The sequence below is a fragment of the Polypterus senegalus genome, chromosome 13 (assembly GCF_016835505.1).
Source record: "Polypterus senegalus isolate Bchr_013 chromosome 13, ASM1683550v1, whole genome shotgun sequence".
In the NCBI taxonomy this organism is placed as follows: domain Eukaryota; kingdom Metazoa; phylum Chordata; class Cladistia; order Polypteriformes; family Polypteridae; genus Polypterus; species Polypterus senegalus.
Genome location: NC_053166.1, coordinates 160,074,657 through 160,092,331, shown reverse-complemented (window position 1 = coordinate 160,092,331; position 17,675 = coordinate 160,074,657). Strand labels below are relative to the sequence as shown.

General features: G+C 44.1%; 1 protein-coding gene across 2 annotated transcripts in view; it reads right to left on the bottom strand.

The window, feature by feature from the left end:
• abcc1 (ATP-binding cassette, sub-family C (CFTR/MRP), member 1) overlaps positions 1-17,675 on the bottom strand; it is a 69,468-nt gene that overhangs the window by 36,013 nt on the left and 15,780 nt on the right. For both annotated transcript variants that reach the window (XM_039776472.1, XM_039776473.1), the window contains exons 2-4: positions 1,357-1,533; positions 971-1,093; positions 514-651 (exon numbers count right to left, since the gene is read on the bottom strand). In XM_039776472.1, the coding sequence (XP_039632406.1) occupies positions 514-651; positions 971-1,093; positions 1,357-1,533 (438 nt within the window). The remainder of the gene's footprint in view (positions 1-513; positions 652-970; positions 1,094-1,356; positions 1,534-17,675) is intronic.

The following is a 17,675-nucleotide window of genomic DNA, read 5'->3' as shown; positions in this document are numbered from 1 at the left end:
CATATAAGAACTGCTAGGCAAGCACTTTAAGACAAGACAAGTTAAGGACAACTGCGAAATGGGCAACGTGGACTATTTCTGTGTGTCAAACTCCGCATGAAACTACATTCTCTTTGCCTTGTTTGGAATGGCCTGCACATGAAGGAAAAGTATAAAGCCTTGGAACATTGCCCGGCACACCTTTGAAGCCGCCGGACAGATGGGAGAGAACGTCATCCGATCCTGAAAATCCTTCCAATGTAGCGTCGAAAATGGCAGACTCTACACATTGGGCACCCACTCCAATAGGTTCTTTCCATTGGCTTCCTTCATCTGTTATGCAGCGTAAACCGTCATTAAGGAAAGCAATGTGATTTCTTACCACCATATCACTAAGGGAGGGGTATCACCTTTTAAATATCCTATCAATATAGATTTCGGTTATGTAACATGTGGCAATTAAAAAAAGAACTCATTCCCCCTGCTGGATACAACCCCTACAATAACCATCACATCACACTACACCACACTTACCTCACGCAAGGCATGGAGGATTTTGGAGCGAAAGCCAACAGTGGCACAAAGCACAGCAATCAGCCAGAAATTCAGCATCACCCCGGATGACTGCACCCCCTTCATCCTCTCATAATGAATAAGGAACGTGGCAAGCAGCTGAAAAAGACAAAGATGATGAGCAGAAAAAAAAAAAGCCACCTCCAAATCTTACCCAAGCCATCTGCACGTGACTGTCACGTAATTGGCACTAAGGCTTGTCCCTGGGTGGGGATTGATATTTTATAGCACCTTTCTAGATGACGCATTACAGAAATATGGAAGAGAATTTAAGACCCAGCAGAGCCGACTTGGTACTTCAGTCCAGATAGGGTGTGCTTACCCAGTCCGGCCACAGGGGGCAGCATTCAAACTCAAAACTGGCATTAGTTTACTTTAAAGACCACCTTTCCAAATCTCACTGCCGACTGCCCCTTACCATTGTGACCCCAAGCAGCATAGGGCTGACCAGGTAGACGGGGGCTATGGGGCCCTCATTTCTTCGCCAGAAACAGTTAAACACATCTGCCCAGCAGAACATCCACAGCAAAATTCCAATTACCTGCCAAGGAAGAGGAGCAAGAGAAACATAACATGAAACAGCAATGAATTATGCTTCAAAAATACAGCACCTAAATAAGAAAAGAAAAATACAACATGCAGGTTTAAAAATGGATGGATGGCGATATTACATACCCATCCATGGACATAAACCAGTAAACACCCGCACACCAAATCACACACACACACACACACTCGCACTTCAATACCAGTGTTAAGCAAGCCCTTGTGCTGCTGGTCTGCGGTCAGTGCCACCAAACTCACCAGCTTGGCTCTGTTCAGATTGTTCATGCGAATGTAGCCTCGCAGATGACTGTTCAGATACAGGAAGTAGAAGGGCGCGCACACCCAGAGGTAGATGCAAGGGATCCACACCAGTACTGTGTTCTGGAAGCACTGGGTCAAGTCCGGGTTTGAGGTGTTCCATGTTAGGTTCCAGTCCTGCCAGACACAAGAGGATGACAAATGTCACATTGAGGACACACATTTATACAAGAGTATCAGACAAGAGAGGGCACAGACAGAACACCAGGGTGCAGTGGTGCAAGTGCTCATAAGACTTGCTTGTCTGCCCAACATCATTCCTACACCTTCATAAAACCCAATTAGGACAACTGACCTTTCATGTAGCTTACAGCCTTAACGCGATATTAACAAAAGTATTGGGACAACTGCTTTTACACACACGTGAACTTTAATAACATCCCATTGGCTTTAATATGGAGTCGGCCCACCCTGTGCAGCTCTAACAGCTCCAGCTCCTCTGGGAAGGCTTTCCACCAGTTGTAGAAGAGCGTTTATGGGAATTTGTGACCAGGAGAGCGTTTGTGAGGTCAGGCAGTGATGTTGGATGTTGGCCTGGCTCGTTCAGTCTCCCAAAAGTGTTCTGTCGGGTTGAGGTCAGGGCTCTGTGCAGCCACACCTAACTCGCTCCTCCATGTCTTTATAGACCCTGCTTTGTGTACTGGTGCGTGTGCAGTCATGTTGCCATCCCCAAACTATTCACCACAAAGTTGGGAGCATGAAATTGTGCTGAAGCATTAAGAGTTCCTTTCACTGGAACTAAGGAGCGGAGCCCAACCCCTGAAAAACAACCAGGGCTGTGGAGTCGGTAGATAAATGCTCCGACTCCGACTCCTCAGTTTGTAGATCTTCCGACTCCTCTGTATGTATATACTATGCTAATGTATTTTCTACATCCATTGAAGGAAAGGAAGGCAACATACATGTCATTTCACCACATGATGACTCGTTGAACGGCCGAAAAATCGGCAGTGCATCTGTAAATGTATGGGGGGCTTTAGGCCAGGTTCACAGTTCCCTGTAACAGTGGAACACGACACAATGGAAAGCGGTGCCGCACCTGACCTGTGCATTACATCCCATATAGTGACGCATACAGTCAATGAAAAGCATGCTTCATGGTTACTTGACATGTTCATTTTGTGGTAACATTATGCACTGCATGCATTGGGCTTTATTCTTACAGCAGAGACGGAGTTCATTATGACTGTTTGTGAATTGGGACATTTCAACTTACTTTTTTAATTCCCATTTAAATTTAGTAGGAGTCGGAGTCGGTCAACTTTTTGCTGACTCCGACTCCAGGTACCCAAAATTGTCTCCGACTCCGACTCCACAGCCCTGAAAACAACTCCACACCATAATCCCCCTCCACCATATTTTCCACTAGGCACAATGCAGTCAGGCGAGTCCCGTTTACTATTCTTGGAATTCTGTCCAAGTGACTGTGTGTGTGTGTGTATCAACACGAGAACTTGAGTATGTTTTCACTTTGGTCAACCAAATTTTGCATACAAGTATTCGGTACAAAAATGTAGATTTCCATCAAGTTTTAGGCAATACCTGCTAACCGGAAGTGGCACTTTACCTTTTATTCATGCAGCTGCACAGTCCGATTTATTCAGCTTTTCTTTTATAATAATTGTTCAATAGGTTATTAATTTGATTTGTTGTTGATGGTTCTTTAATATACATTTATATAAAACATAATCCTTGTCTTGCGGTTAACTCTTCAAATATCCATCCCCATATCCGAGTATACGAGAACGTTGAGGGGAGACCATTCTCGTTTTTTTTTTTTTGTATCAAGGCTCATCAAATACTAGTTACGCCACTACTGGGGAACACAACCCTACAGGAAGGTCACAAAGTCCAGCAGTGTCAACTCCACGCCTCACAACACATTTCCTCTTCTCATGTAGGTGCTGTGGACTGACACCATGAAGAAACTCAGCACTCTGGTAACGGCCAGTGGTCAGCAGCAAACCTGCAACATCGGGCTTGGAAGGAAGCGATCCTCTCGCCACATGTGCTAAATGAAGATCTCCTTTACTCAGCTCCGCAGGCAGTGTCTCAGAGTACTGTGAGCTGTGCATTTCACACTGTCGCTACGTTCCACACACCCTCAATGCAAATCCTGTCCTCACCGCCAAGTAAACTGTGGTGGACTCGCACCATGAAGCATCTCCGTTCAAGACTTGCACTGTGGTAACTGCCAGTGGACTGCCACAAACCCACAGCATTGGCTCAGAGGTGGTGATGGGCACATAGAGAGACGCTCAGCTGATGTCAACAGGAAGTGTTCACCTAGGTGGCTAAAGGAGCTCTCCTATTAGCTCAACACTGCAAGAAGACCACTTCCATGCCAGACACCGAAGGTGCACGACTGACTAGCAGCTGATCACCATAGTGGAAAATCTGTGAACTGTGATGCTTTCTGGGGTCGAGGATGGGATTTGGGACATTGTGTTTAGATCTACATAGTAAACAGTCTAAAAGGGAAAACAGGGTTACCCGAAGACAATACCACAACAAAACAATTGGTGTAGTCGGCAAGATTTGCTTTGTGAAGTGGTGGAGTCCACAGGAATACGATACTCTACAGGCAATCAATTGCAACAGGAACATCACACTACGTGCAAAGGAAGGCAGACACTGTCAGTGGTACACCTTTCACAAGGAAAGGCTTCAACACTTCTTCTGGGAATGCCAAATCACCCGGTCCCCAGAACATGACCTGAGAAACCTCATGCCCAAGGACAACCTCATGTACCACTCAAGGCCACTCGGGAAGCCTGGCTTGTCATGAGGTGAATGAAAGATGCCCACTGGGCTGCCAGTAACAACCTTGTGCTGAAATGTCAAGAATAAAGTGGAAATGCCGACTTTAAATCCTGACATAAACGGCAAAAATAACGTGGAAATATCGCAAATAAAGTCGAGATGTCGACTTTTTTCTCAACATACCTTTTTTTTTTCCTTCACCAAGTCAGTATTTTTTTTTTCTCTTCTCCATGGCCCTAATACACTTCCATACTTTATGCATGTAAATAAAGTGTATGATAAAAGAAATCTCGAATGTTCCTCTGACTCCTGTTAATATCACTATGGGTTAAAATTCTTCTAGAATGTTCCACTAAAACAAGCACCCAACACAGGACATTTAGATTAAAGTGGAGCCCAGGAATGAAAAGGCACAGAGTTAATCTCCAACAAGAAATGTGTGGAATGCAGCCGGTCAGAAGTGTGGCCTGGCGCTGGGGCGGCACTTTGCCAGCTTTCTGTGCCACTGGATTCCACAAAAGGTGCTGGTTCAGTTACCAGCCATTGGCCAAGGTCCAAAATGTCTGCGAATACTGACAGGAATGGGCTGGGATGTTACAGGGCTGCGTGTACGGAAAGATTAATGACAATCTATGCAAATATATTTCTAAACACCGCTCCTTATTGGCTCAAAAGCTTCAGTGGCACAAGCGTCCCCTGAGACCACTGATTAACCTAACAACCAGGGGTTCAAGCTTCTTTCCCCGAAGCATCAGGGCCAAGGTAGCTAACAGGCCTGGATGAGCTAAAACTCAAGTTATAAAAGCAACAATTACGATTATTAATAATGAGTGGCGCAGCAGTGAAAGCTCATACTTCGCAGCTTCAGAGACCTGGAGTCAATTCCCAGCCCTCTGGAGTTCCCACATTCCCCGTGGTCTCTTCCCACATCCCGCAGATGTGCTTCAAGTTAACGGTCACCTCTAAACTGGCTCAATGTGACTGAGCATGGGCATGTGCCCTGCAGTGGACAGGCATCCTTATACAAGTATTGAGCGCTCAGAAGTGTCTGCATTGTGACCAGAGTTTCATCCTGCGTTGCCCCTAATGGTACCAGGCTGGGCAGAGACTCTCCATAAAGACAAAACAAAAGATGAACGGGCAGCTAAAAACAATAAAATTAAAGTAATACTGTATTTAAAATTAGGAAAAACAATCCAGGGAAACACACAATGCGACTGGGTTCAAATCTGGACCCCATCCATATGGATTTTGCATGCTCTACTTGGGTCTTCATTCTGTCTCACAAAGCGACTCTAAACTGGCCCGTGGGCATACACTGTAATGGACTGGCACCCCATCCTTGTTTAATTCCTGCTTTTCTCCCGACTCTTCGTCAAATAGGCATTAAATTAATTTAATTTAAATTAAATTAATTGATTAAATAGGCATTAAAGCAGTGGCTGAATTAAGTGGGTTTGAAAACAAGCAGATGTATGGATCAGCAAGTGGTGCCCCCACCCAGGTTTGCCATCTACTTTGGCTCAGATTTTGCACACGTGCCCAAAGCTTATTGGCAGGGAGCTTATAAGATTGTTGCCCTTCAAGCCAGACAAAGCGGATTTTTCTCAGCACCACTTCTATTTTGGGAGCCCACAAAACTGACCGCTACTGTGCTGGGACTGGGCAAGGCCACTTGAACAGGCAGGCAAAGCCAGAATTGACAGATATGGTCAGTTTGGTGCCAGTCCACAACGGTGACTCACGACGTGACCCAGAGTGACTTTCCACACCAGTCTACCTGGTTTATTTTGATACATATCCTATTAAGGCCTGGGAGGCGAAGTGGATAGCACTGCTGTCTTATGGATTCAGCATCCGGTCTTCAAATCCTTCAGTTTCCCCTCTTCCGGTCCTCCAGCTTCCCAAAATGTGCACGTTTGGAGGCCCCCTAGTGTCTAAAGTGTGGTAATACAAAGCAGAGGCCTTGCTGGGTGTTGCCAATGCATAAAGATTCTGCATAACTGTAAGGGGCTCTGGGATGAGGTCCTCTACAATTTATGCTATAGGTGCCAAAAGGCTGGCACAGTGCCATAGGAGTTCATGTTCAAAGCTCCAGCACTGGGCTTGGGGTCACTAGCCAACTTCTGAAGAAGTTCATTTTATTTAAATATTGTGAGGGATTTCCGGCCGTGTATCCCGGCCAACACCCCCAAACCACCAGATGGAGCCATCCCTGCAAAATGGAAGGGCCCCAAATTCCAGCAGGGCATTGTGGAAATTGGAGATCTTTCGTCACAGCCTTGCTGGATACCATGGGGGGCCACCGGAGGACGCTGCAGGGAGGCCCAGGGACTTATACTTTCCTTATAGCCCAGAAGCAATTCACAATTACGGAAACAAGAAATGATATACTTCCGGGCTGAAGAAAAGAGGAGTTTTGATCTGACCCGGAAGTGCTAGGAATCTCATGGACTGGGGAGATCAGAAGCACTTCCTGGTCAAAGACTTTAAAAGGACTCTGGGAAATCTCAGCATTGAGCCGAGTTGGGAGGCAGGGTGGCTAAGCGTCTGGGAGTGGAGGATTGTATTGTTTATTGGAGTATTGTGGAGAGGAGGTGCTTTGTTCACATGATTATTATAATAAATCAATTATTTGGACTTTTATCTGGTGTCTGACGATATGTCTGAGGGTTCAAGGGAGCGAGAAAGCCACAATATTAAAGATGAAAGAGAAACACTGACAGAGAGGACGGTCTGGGGCTTAAACAGTGGGTCACACTCAATAGCCCTTCAGCTCAAACAAACAATCGTTTTTAATTTGCTAAGGGGAGGGCAACCCACTCCAATGATTGCGATCGGTATGCCAGGGTCACAATAACACCTGGGGGGAAAAAAAACTGGTTCAACACCACCAAAATGTTTGAGAAACACTGCTCTGTATTAAAAGGCTACGTCAGACAGTGCCCTCGATTGTTCAACTCAGTTTTTTTAATTATCACCTCGAGCAGGGGTGTCGAACTCCTGGGGCCTCATGGATAACGCCGTGCGTAGAATTCGCACTATAACATGACGTAAGCACAAAAGCTGAAATGTGCTTATGCACAGAAAAATCTAGATGCAGGAATCTGTGCGTACTCCAACTTCCACGTTCTTCCGGTACATAAATCGCGATCAGCGTGAAAAGTAACGCTCGTGCACGCGCCTTCTGTACTGCCCCCAACTCCTCCCAGAATTACACCTCTTTGAATATGCAAATCAATATAAAATCGCCCTTAAGCTCAGCCTTCTATGAAAAGACAATGGGAAAAGCACGGGGGAGAAAATAGAAGAATTTCAGAGAATACCAAGGGGGGGCAAAGGAAATCATACTATTTGTTGGTTTAAACAGTGGTATAAACAACAAAAGGAAGCTGACCGCCTGACATAGTCACACAGTGCCCAAAATAAAAAAAGAAGTTGTCACATATCAAAGTCGCTGTGAAAAGGTGAGTTGTAGCCCACCGTCTGAGTGTCATATGAAAGCTTATTAGGGTACAGAGAAAAAAAAAGACACGCAGCAGGAAAAAAAAGCACGAAATGTCAACTTCAATCTCGACATTTCCACTTTAATTACGTAGTTTATTTTGTCATTAAAGTAGAAAATCCTAAACTTCATCTTAAAATCATTTAAAATTAACCAGTTCCTCAAATCACATCGTAAATAAAGTAACGCATTAAATGCTTTGTTTTGCATTTGATCTTTTGCTCTGTGTGTGTGAAATCACTACGTGCTTCCGCTTTCTCTTTCTCCGGCTGGACACAGAATCCATTACAATCGTGATATTACAGCTCTCTGAATAATTAAAATACTGAGATGTATACGTGATATCTTTTTCATGATGATAGGAGTTAAAGCGTGTTATTAAACATGGGAACACGATGCACGATTGTGCGTGAACTTCGATGAAATTATTGTAGCAGTACTGTCTCTTTCAAAACGTACTAACCTCCAATTCATGTCCTTACTTTTCTTTCCCCAAATACGCAATCGCCACACAATCAGCTCTGTGACAGACGTTAAGCCATATGTAAGCTTACGACGACGATTCTTGAAAACTTTTAAGGAACTTTGAAATATCTTTGTAGTACAAGTTTAATTATTTTATCCATCTATCCTTCCAGTGTCGCGTCAGCCCCAGAAAGAATACAGCGTGAGGTAGGATCAATCCGTGAACTAGCTAGCGCTGCAGAACCGTGTCCTCACATGTTTAATTATTAATAATACAGATTATTTAAATGAAGTTAAAGTTTTATCAACATATTTTGCTGCATTTCATCTTAAACATGATATCGTCATCATATGTGAATACGTGCTTTATAAAGTGGCGCAGGTTGTGCGATATTATAACTGTAGTGCAAGTTTACAGTGGGTGATTGTACTTAGAAGTACAAACCGTTCTACAAGGAGCACTTGATGGACTGTTTATAGTTCTTGGGAGGAAACGGTTTCTGAACCGCGAGGTCCGTACAGGAAAGGCTTTGAAACGTTTTGCTGTGGCCGAGGCAGGGTGGGCTTGATGCTGTATACCGATAATTCTCTTTCCGATCAGCTGCTGCTGTGATTCACACTCAGATACAGTGATATAAATACTCCGAGTGGTGCAGTGAGAGGAATATGGAAAAAGATGATCCGCTGTGGCAACTTCTAACGGGAGGAGCTGAAAGAAGAAGAAGAAGAAAAAGGAGAAGTGAGAGTAACAACGCTAAAGCAGTTATGGTATTTGAAATACTATGGCTATTCCCTGGACCATTATATTGTTACAGATTAATTACAATCAGATGCATTACACTAACAAACAATATGCAGTTAATTTCAGTGTATTTATAATGGCGCGTCAGGAAAATAAAGGATAACCGCACAGTAACAGTAGCACTGCTTTGACGCTGGGTGCCGCCAGTCTGCAAAACCGAGCGGAGAACTTGCATACGACAAGGTATGAGCTACCGCGGAAAAGTGCGTGGCTTTACGTCAAGTGTAGGTTTTATACATCACGATTTGAACGTGGAAACATTTCTGTGCGTACGCACTGTTTATGCATAAGGTCCCAGGCCTGGAGGGCCGCAGTGGCTGCAGGTTTTCATTCGAACCGTCTTCTTAATCAGTGACCCGCTTTCACTGCTAATTAAATTCTTTTTTCCCTTCATTTTAATAGCCCCGTTTTTAAGGATTCAGGTCCTCTGAATTGATTTTTCTCTTCATTAAGTGAGAGCAAAACAGAAATGAGACGTGAAACGAGCCAACAGATGACCAGCTAAATTGGGGCTTCAAACTCCTGCCAATTTCTCTCCAACCAGTTTCTTAATGAGAAGCCGATTCTTGCTGTTTGTTAAATCCGTCATTTAATTCCATGACTTGTTGCTGCTCTCACTCTGCCACAGCAGACATTTCCAAAACTGTTGATTTTTCAGTTTTTTCACCAAATGTTTTGGTGACCTGAGAGATCAAACTTAATGAGACCTCCACCTGTCTTTATTTTCAGATATTGTGTGATGGGCACAGGTGAGCTGGTCATGTGGCGGCTTGTACTGTTTCTCACTATTATTTTTACTCTTAACAAAGAGTTAATTAAAATTAAGACAAAAGAAGTTAATTAGCAGCAAAAACTGGTCACTAATTAAGAAGATGGTTAGAATGATAACCTGCAGCCACTGTGGCCCTCCAGGACCGGTGATCTAGAGAGTGGAGATTGCCACCTCCCTTTTCGGCTCACCATTTGTAACATCCTTCTATATAAAAGCGGTCGGGATTGTCCTTCCGTCCCATGAGTGCTACACAGGCGCTGAGTTTCACACACACCCCGTCCCATTTTGCAATGCACGATGGGATTTGTAGTTTCGTTTTTCCAGGTAAAAGATGATTTTCTACTCCAGACTGTGTGAGATCTTCTTCTTTCTTACTATATAAAAGCAAATCAGGATTGTCCTTCCGTCCCGTGATTGGAGAGCGCAGCGGTATTCCGCTTATCACAGACTTACTACTTGCAGCTTGCGGTGCAGGCGACATGATGTGAGCAGAGTTCTGGTGCTCCCATCGTTCCCTTGCTTTTGTGCGCGATGCGCTGGAAAAATAGACAAAATGATGTCTCTGGAAATAATTAATGTTGATGGAGTACAAATGCCTCACCGCGTAGTAAATATCAGGGCGACCTCAATATAGAAAAAAAGTTTAAATTTCATCCCAAAAATATCAGAAACTACGAGTATTAAAGTAATAGCGCTCAAATGCAATATAACCAAATTAATAAGTTTGTATAAAATATCAAATTGATCTACATATTGAATTGCCTTAAGAAGTGGTCATCTTAAAAGTCGGTCGCCTTAAAAGGCGGGTCAGCCTAGTTCATTATATAAACGACGTTATTCAAAACATCCACCAATGCTCTCAGTCACATCATCAGTAACGTTCCTGGGGTCACAGGCGGTTTTCAGGTCTCACATCAACAGAAACGCTCGTCCAGTTGACCCAGCTGAGGCTGATCAGACCCTAGCATGTGTCCGAGTAGCAGGCTATGGGTCACTTCTCTTTATCCAGCGCCATTGTGACACCCGTTCAGCAGCCACCAACATGGCCTTGATGGCTCTTCTACGGTGGGCTCCTGTGATGCCCAAACAACTAAAGGCTTGGCAGTAAATTCCCTGCTCCCTACTTTGATGGGTAAACAGTTTCAAATTTTTCAATTGGTTTCCTGACAATTCCAAAAGCTTCTAGGACCCCGGGCTTTTTACAGCACAGGCTTACACAGCTAGTTAGATATAAAAGGCACAATATCCAAGATAGGCAGACATGAAAGGCACTATACAAATATTTTAAGGGATCCTGCTGCACAAGCAAGATCTTCAGGAGGATACCAGCAAAGGCACTCCACACAATAAGGTTTACGGAAGATAACTTTTATACAAGTGCTGTTAAAACACTGGCACTCAAGAACAGGATTAGAAAGTGTCAGCTTGATGCAGGAAGGAAGGGTGGGCTTGTTTGTTTCGGACTCACGGTGTAGACAAGCTGAAATGGGGGCAGCAGGAATCGTTTAGTGCAGCCGGCGTCAAAACACTGAAGCAAAAAGCGGAGGCAAGCTTAGTGCGATCAGGAGGAGAAGTCGTCCATTCAAGTGCGACTGCGAGCCACCTTAAAACGAGACACCCATCGCTTTACTTCCTCCTCCTCCTCCCCGCTCGAGTCTCCCACATTTGTTCTACCTGCTTGGCCGGATCTGAACACATAATTACAGTGCCGTGTAGGTTACAGCAGCCGCCTACTCGCTACTCAGTGAAAACTTGACATCTCTCGTAGCCTGCCTCACCGACAGCCATTCCCACCACTGTAGGAACCACAGGGTTTTTTGGGGACACCAAGGTCAACAACAACATTTATTTCTATAGCACATTTTCATACAAACAGTAGCTCAAAGTGCTTTACATAATAAAGAATAGAAAAATAAAAGACACAATAAGAAAACAAAGTAAGTCAACATTAATTAACATCGAATAAGAGTAAGGTCCAATGGCCAGGGGGGACAGAAAAAACAAAACAAAAAAAACTCCAGACAGCTGGAGAAAAAGATAAAATCTGTAGGGATTCCAGACCATGAGACCGCCAGCCCAGTCCCCTTCTGGGTTAGGTCAGCCTAACAGTTTGAAACATGGAAAGGAATCCCACCTTATCACAATGCCAACCCCAGCAATGGCCTACTCTCCTATAGTCTGAAATCCCCATACAATTCCTCTACCAAGTCGACCCAATAAGGTCACAAAATGGGATGCCTTGTTGGATCAGACTTTAGAATATTAGAACAATCGAGACGAGAACAGGCCATTCAACCCAACAAAGCTCGCCAGTCCTATCCACTTGTTTCCTCCAAGAAAACATCAAGTCGAGTTTTGAAAGTTCCTAACGTCTTACTGTCTACCACACTACTTGGTCTCTTATTCCAAGTGTCTATCGTTCTTTGTGTGAAGAAAAACCTCTTAATGTTTGTGCGAAATTTACCCTTAACAAGTTTCCAACTGTCCCCCCGTGTTCTTGATGAACTCATTTTAAAGTCACCGTCTCGATCCACTGCACTAATTCCCTTCATAATTTTAAACACTTCAATCAGGTCTCCTCTTAATCTTCTTTTATTTAAACTGTAAAGGCTCAGCTCTTTTAATCTTTCCTCAGAACTCATCCCCTACAGCCCTGAATCAGCCGAGTTGCCCTTCTCTGGACCTTCTCTAGTGCTGTTATGTCCTTTTTGTAGCCTGGAGACCAAAACTGCACCCAGGACTCCAGATGAGGCCTCATCAGTGTGTTATAAACTTTGAGCAGAACCTTCTTGGCCTTGTACTCCACACGTCAAGGCGCTATATAACCTGACAGTCTGTTAGCCTTCTTAATGGCTTCTGAACACTGTTGGGAAGTCGGTAGCTTAGAGTCCACTTGGACTCCTAAATCCTTCTCATGAGGTGTACCTCCCATTGTGTGTTCAAACCTCACATTTTGACTTCCTATGTGTAATTCTTTACATTTACTGACATTAAAATTTCATCGTCCACAAATCTGCCCAAGCCTGTCTGCTGTCCAAGTCCTTCTGTGATGATATAACGGATTCCAAATTATCTGCTAATCCACCTATCTTGGTATCATCTGCAAACTTACCCTGCTTGTGCCTGGCACAACATGCCAACCATTCTTTTCACTGACTCGTCACCAAAGAAGCATTAAAAATACCTCTCTATTATATAAAAAAAAAAAAAATCTTGGAAGGTTTGGTGGAGATGAGATGCGATTTTCTCAGAGAGACACTTTCACATCCCGTGAGACAAGTCTTTGTGCCAAGAGATTTAGCCAGGCCCGGGCCAGAAATAAAAGACAAAAAGAGTAGATGACAAAGCAGAACGTCACAAAGAATTCAAAAACATTGGCATGACACACATGCAGAGCAGGTTACAGATAATGGAAGTACGAAAAATCGGAAGTCTCAAAAAAAATGATAGTAAAGATCGCATTAGCGCAAACAAATGGAAATTATTACTCTGTGAAATAACAGAACAGAGAAAAGAGATCGAATATATTGTTTGGATTTAAACTTTAATTCGGAGGACTTGTAGATCGTCTAAATTTGTGTTGCCATCAGGGAAAACAAAAAAAGCAGCGTTTCTTCAATGAAGAGGCATATCCGCAACAATTAAAAGATTTTTTGTTTGATGAACGTGAAATCCCGCGAGAGAAAGCACTTCTCATTTGTGTGAATGCTATTGTCGGACACATTTCTTGTAGAGAGAAAACAACGATATTCACTCACTGGCAGTTATATGTTGCGCTGCCATGATGCAACTGTGACGATGTGGGTTCTGGCTCCACACTCCCATCTGATTTTTGGAAGCACTTGAACCCAACACCGTCGATAACGTAACCGAGTGAGCTAGTCAGTGAAGGCAATAATTGAGCATCTGAGCAAGGGGATGGTTAAAAGTGAAACAGTGCTTTTATTAAAAACAGTCAACAAAACAGGTGTTCAAATAAATAAAGTGCAGTTCTCAAAGTTCTTTAAATAAATAAATAATCCATTAAAAGAACATGGAGATAAAACCAATAAATAGAAAAAAACATAATCCTTAAAAACCAGAGGTTAAAATCTTCTTTAGGAAGCAGTCTTAAAAACAACAAACAAGCTCGGTGCTTCTTTTCTGTTAGCGTCTCACCTGCTTATCCCGTTTGGGCTTAGCAGCAGGCAAGACGCTCTCTGCAGTTGCCCTCCTCTACACACTCGAGACTGAAGACCTCCCGATCCCTGGCTTCGGTATGGCACTCATCCCAGTCCCCGAGACTTGCTTACCCCCAATGGCCAGGACGCACACATTGGGGACTCCACCACCAAGTCTCCCGACTTCCGCTGCCTTTCCACGGCCTTCTGCGGCTCGTCGCTTTCTTCTGGGCACTCCCGCTACATGGTCGCTCAGCGGGAGCAACATCAACTCAAACACCCGGGTGACGGCCTTACACCCAACTTCCTCACAGCTGCCCTCGGCTCAATCGCGCTCACCACACGCACGCACCGCCTGCTTCCTCGCTCCCTGTAACCTCCGTCCTCTTTTCCTCTCTCGCGTTCCTTTTTTCATTCCTCAAAACCGATTCGCGCTTCTTTTTAAATGACGAGGGCCACAGCAGCTGCAGCATTAGCCATGGGACAATCACGAATGTGGGCAGTTCCTCACCTGTGCACTCGGTGAGAAACGCCCACACCCTATGGATCGCCCACGGCTCGCTAAGGCGTCCCTCGCTAAGCCGTGAGCGCGGTGATCATTTATTTAAAATGAATGGCCTTTGCTCAAAGAGCTGTGGACCCATAACACCACAGCAACTCCAAACACAGAATCAAAATTCAATGCGATATTGAGAAAAGGTAAAAAGACATCGAATATATGGACATAGGCGATATGACAGAAGTGCGCCATGCGAGATACAGATCACGCGGCACAGCAACAAGCCAGCAGCTGACCGAGCAAAGAGGAGGTAAAAAAATATTTGTTTCCCATTGTATCTCCGTTTAAGAGGGGTTTTCGGAGTAGCAACCGTGTCTCCTTGAGGTGCATTCAGCCCCCCTCTTCAAAATGCAAGCGGCAGAGATGGGTAGTGGAAAGGTTGGTTGGTTGGTGAGCGAAGCGAGCAGAAGGCGAAGCCCCCTAGTAAATAAGAACACCAAGCCAAGGCCAGTCAACTTTAGCACGAACTGCACAAGGGCATGTTGAGTGGGTGGGGCTTATAAGCTGCTCAGTCATGAAAGCTCCAGGGGGGGTGGAGCAATGGAGCAGCCAGTGGGCCAATGGGAGGTTTACGTTCAGATTAGGTGCCAGAGCAGACCAAGGAGGCATGGGTTAAGGTTTTTTGGGAGGCAAGGGAGAAGCCATGTGCATTGAAATTAGACCATTTCTGCTCATCTACAAAGCACGCCACCCCTGTCAAGAGGGTAGGGGGCACGCTCTCCAACTTGGGCAGCACACAGAGAAAAGGTCTGGGGCTCAGTCACTTTAATCTGTGAACAGAAGGCACTCATTCAGAGGTGACACATCGTGTTTCCTAATGTTAAGTGTGGTCACACAGAGTCAGAAAGGCACGAGGTGCTCTTCGGTCTCAATGTTCTAGTCGACTAGATTACTGTAACGCACTCCTCTCAGGACTACCCAATTAGTGCAGAATGCAGCTGCTAGAATCCTAACTAGGAAAATAGAAAATCTGAGCACATCTCTCCAGTTCTGATGTCACTACACTGGTTACCTGTGTCATTCAGAATGGACTTTAAAATCCTGCTGATGGTTTACAAAGCCGTAAATAATCTGCTCCATCTTATATATCGGAATGTCTGACACTTTGCATTCCAAATCGTAACCTTAGATCTTCAAATGAGTGTCTGCTTAGAATTCCAAGAGCTAAACTTAAAAAAGTGGTGAGGCGGGCGGCCTTCTGCTGTTATGCACCTCAAATCTGGAATAGCCTGCCAATAGGAATTCACCAGGCTGACACGGTGGAGCTCTTTAAAAATCTGCTAAAAACACATTACTTTAACATGGCTTTCTCAGAGCTTCATTTTAATTTAATCCTGGTGCTTTGCAAATTCAATTAATCATCATTACTATTCATGGTGGCTCCAAAATCTGTACCAACCCCTACTCTCTCTTCTGTTCTTTTTACGATTTTCTGTGGTGGCGACCTGCGCCACCACCACCTAATCAAAGCACCATGATGTCCCTACATTGATGGATAAAAGGCCAGAAGTCCACGTGATCGTCATCATCAAGTCCTTCCATGAGAACCCTGAATACTGAGGACTGTTCATTTATGTTAGGTAGAATGCCTAGAGGGGGCTGAATGGTCTCGTGGCCTCAGACCCCCTGCAGATTTTATTTTTTCTCCAGCCGTCTGGAGTTTTTTTTGTTTTTTCTGTCCTCCCTGACCATCGGACCTTACTTTTATTCTATGTTAGTGTTCTCTTATTTTAATTCTTACTTTGTCCTTTTTTCTCTTTCTTCATCATATAAAGCACTTTGAGCTACATTATTTGTATGAAAATGTGCTATAGAAATAAATGTTGGTGTTGTTTACCTAAAAGACAAACCACAGAGTCAGAGAGGTAGGGGGCGCTCTGCAAGTCAAAGACAGAGACAACAATTGGAAAATGTAGTGGGTGCCATCATCTTTAATTGAGTAGAAAGCACTTGTTCAGAGACAGCAATTTGGCCTTGGAATATAGAAAATATCAAGTCAGGAAACTAGGGGGTGCTCTTCCATCAGAAATTATCAAAAAAAAAAAAACACACCCCTAGTCAAAGTGGTAGGAAGCTCTCTCCACTCCCAGAATAACAAAAAAGCCCAAGTTAGGGACCACAAAGTCTCATTCTCAAGAACATGTGAAAAAGGCAGGGGGCACGCTTGCTTTTAATCCCTAATATCCCTTACTCATGGATATAAGGATCTGCAATCTAATTTAGCTTTTGAATATCAAAAACACAGAGTCAGGAAGGTAGGGGGCGCCCTTTACAATCTGAACGTATGGGTGCATTGTAGCCCTTGTATGGTGATGAATAAGCAAACATCATTACTATCACCATTACATTATTGAAGAAAGACACCTGCGACATCTTATCTTCGTTATATGCCATCACTCAAAAGCCGCAACAAGGGGAATAACTGAATATGGGAGGGGTTTAACATCAGACTCCACCCCACTCACCCCTGTGTTCCTGTAGCGGACCACACCCGCTTCCCAAGTCCTGCAGTGGTGAGGGGGATCACCAAGTAGAGGAGGGGTCTGTCATCCAACTCCACCCCACCCCACCCACATCAAAACAGGTAGGGGGCGCTATCCACTACTCCCTCTGAATAAACACAATACTAACCCAAAGATGAAGGAGCTGCTCGCACCTTTAGTCTTTGAATTGAAAACCGTCAGTCCAAGGTTTTTAAGGGGGTCCCTCTGCTTTACACTCAGTACAGTGAAAAATCTTAAGAAAAGGGTTGGAGGAGCTCTTGAATTTAAGATCTTAATAGAAAGCAGTTATTAATAAATATAAGGTGCAAGCTAACTTAGCATTTAAATGTAAAAAACACTGAGTAAGGAAGGTGGGGGGGGGGGCGCTCTTTGCAAATTGAAAAATAATAAAAAAAAAAAAAAAAGCAAGTCAAAAAAAGGCAGGGGGCACTCTTGCTTTTAATCACCAATATCCTTTACCACGGGATGTAAGGATCTGCAGTCTAATTTAGCTTTTGAATATCAAAAACGCAAAGTCAGGAAGGTAGGGGGCGCTTTTTACAATCTGAACATATGGGTGCATTGTGGCCCTTGTATGGTGATGAATAAGCAAACATCATCATTACTAGTGAATTGAATAGAGAAAGACACCTGTGACATCCTGTCCTTGTTATATGCCATCACTCAAACCCCACCCCCCCAGCTGCAACAAGGGGGATAACTGAATATGGGAGGGGTTTAACATCAGAC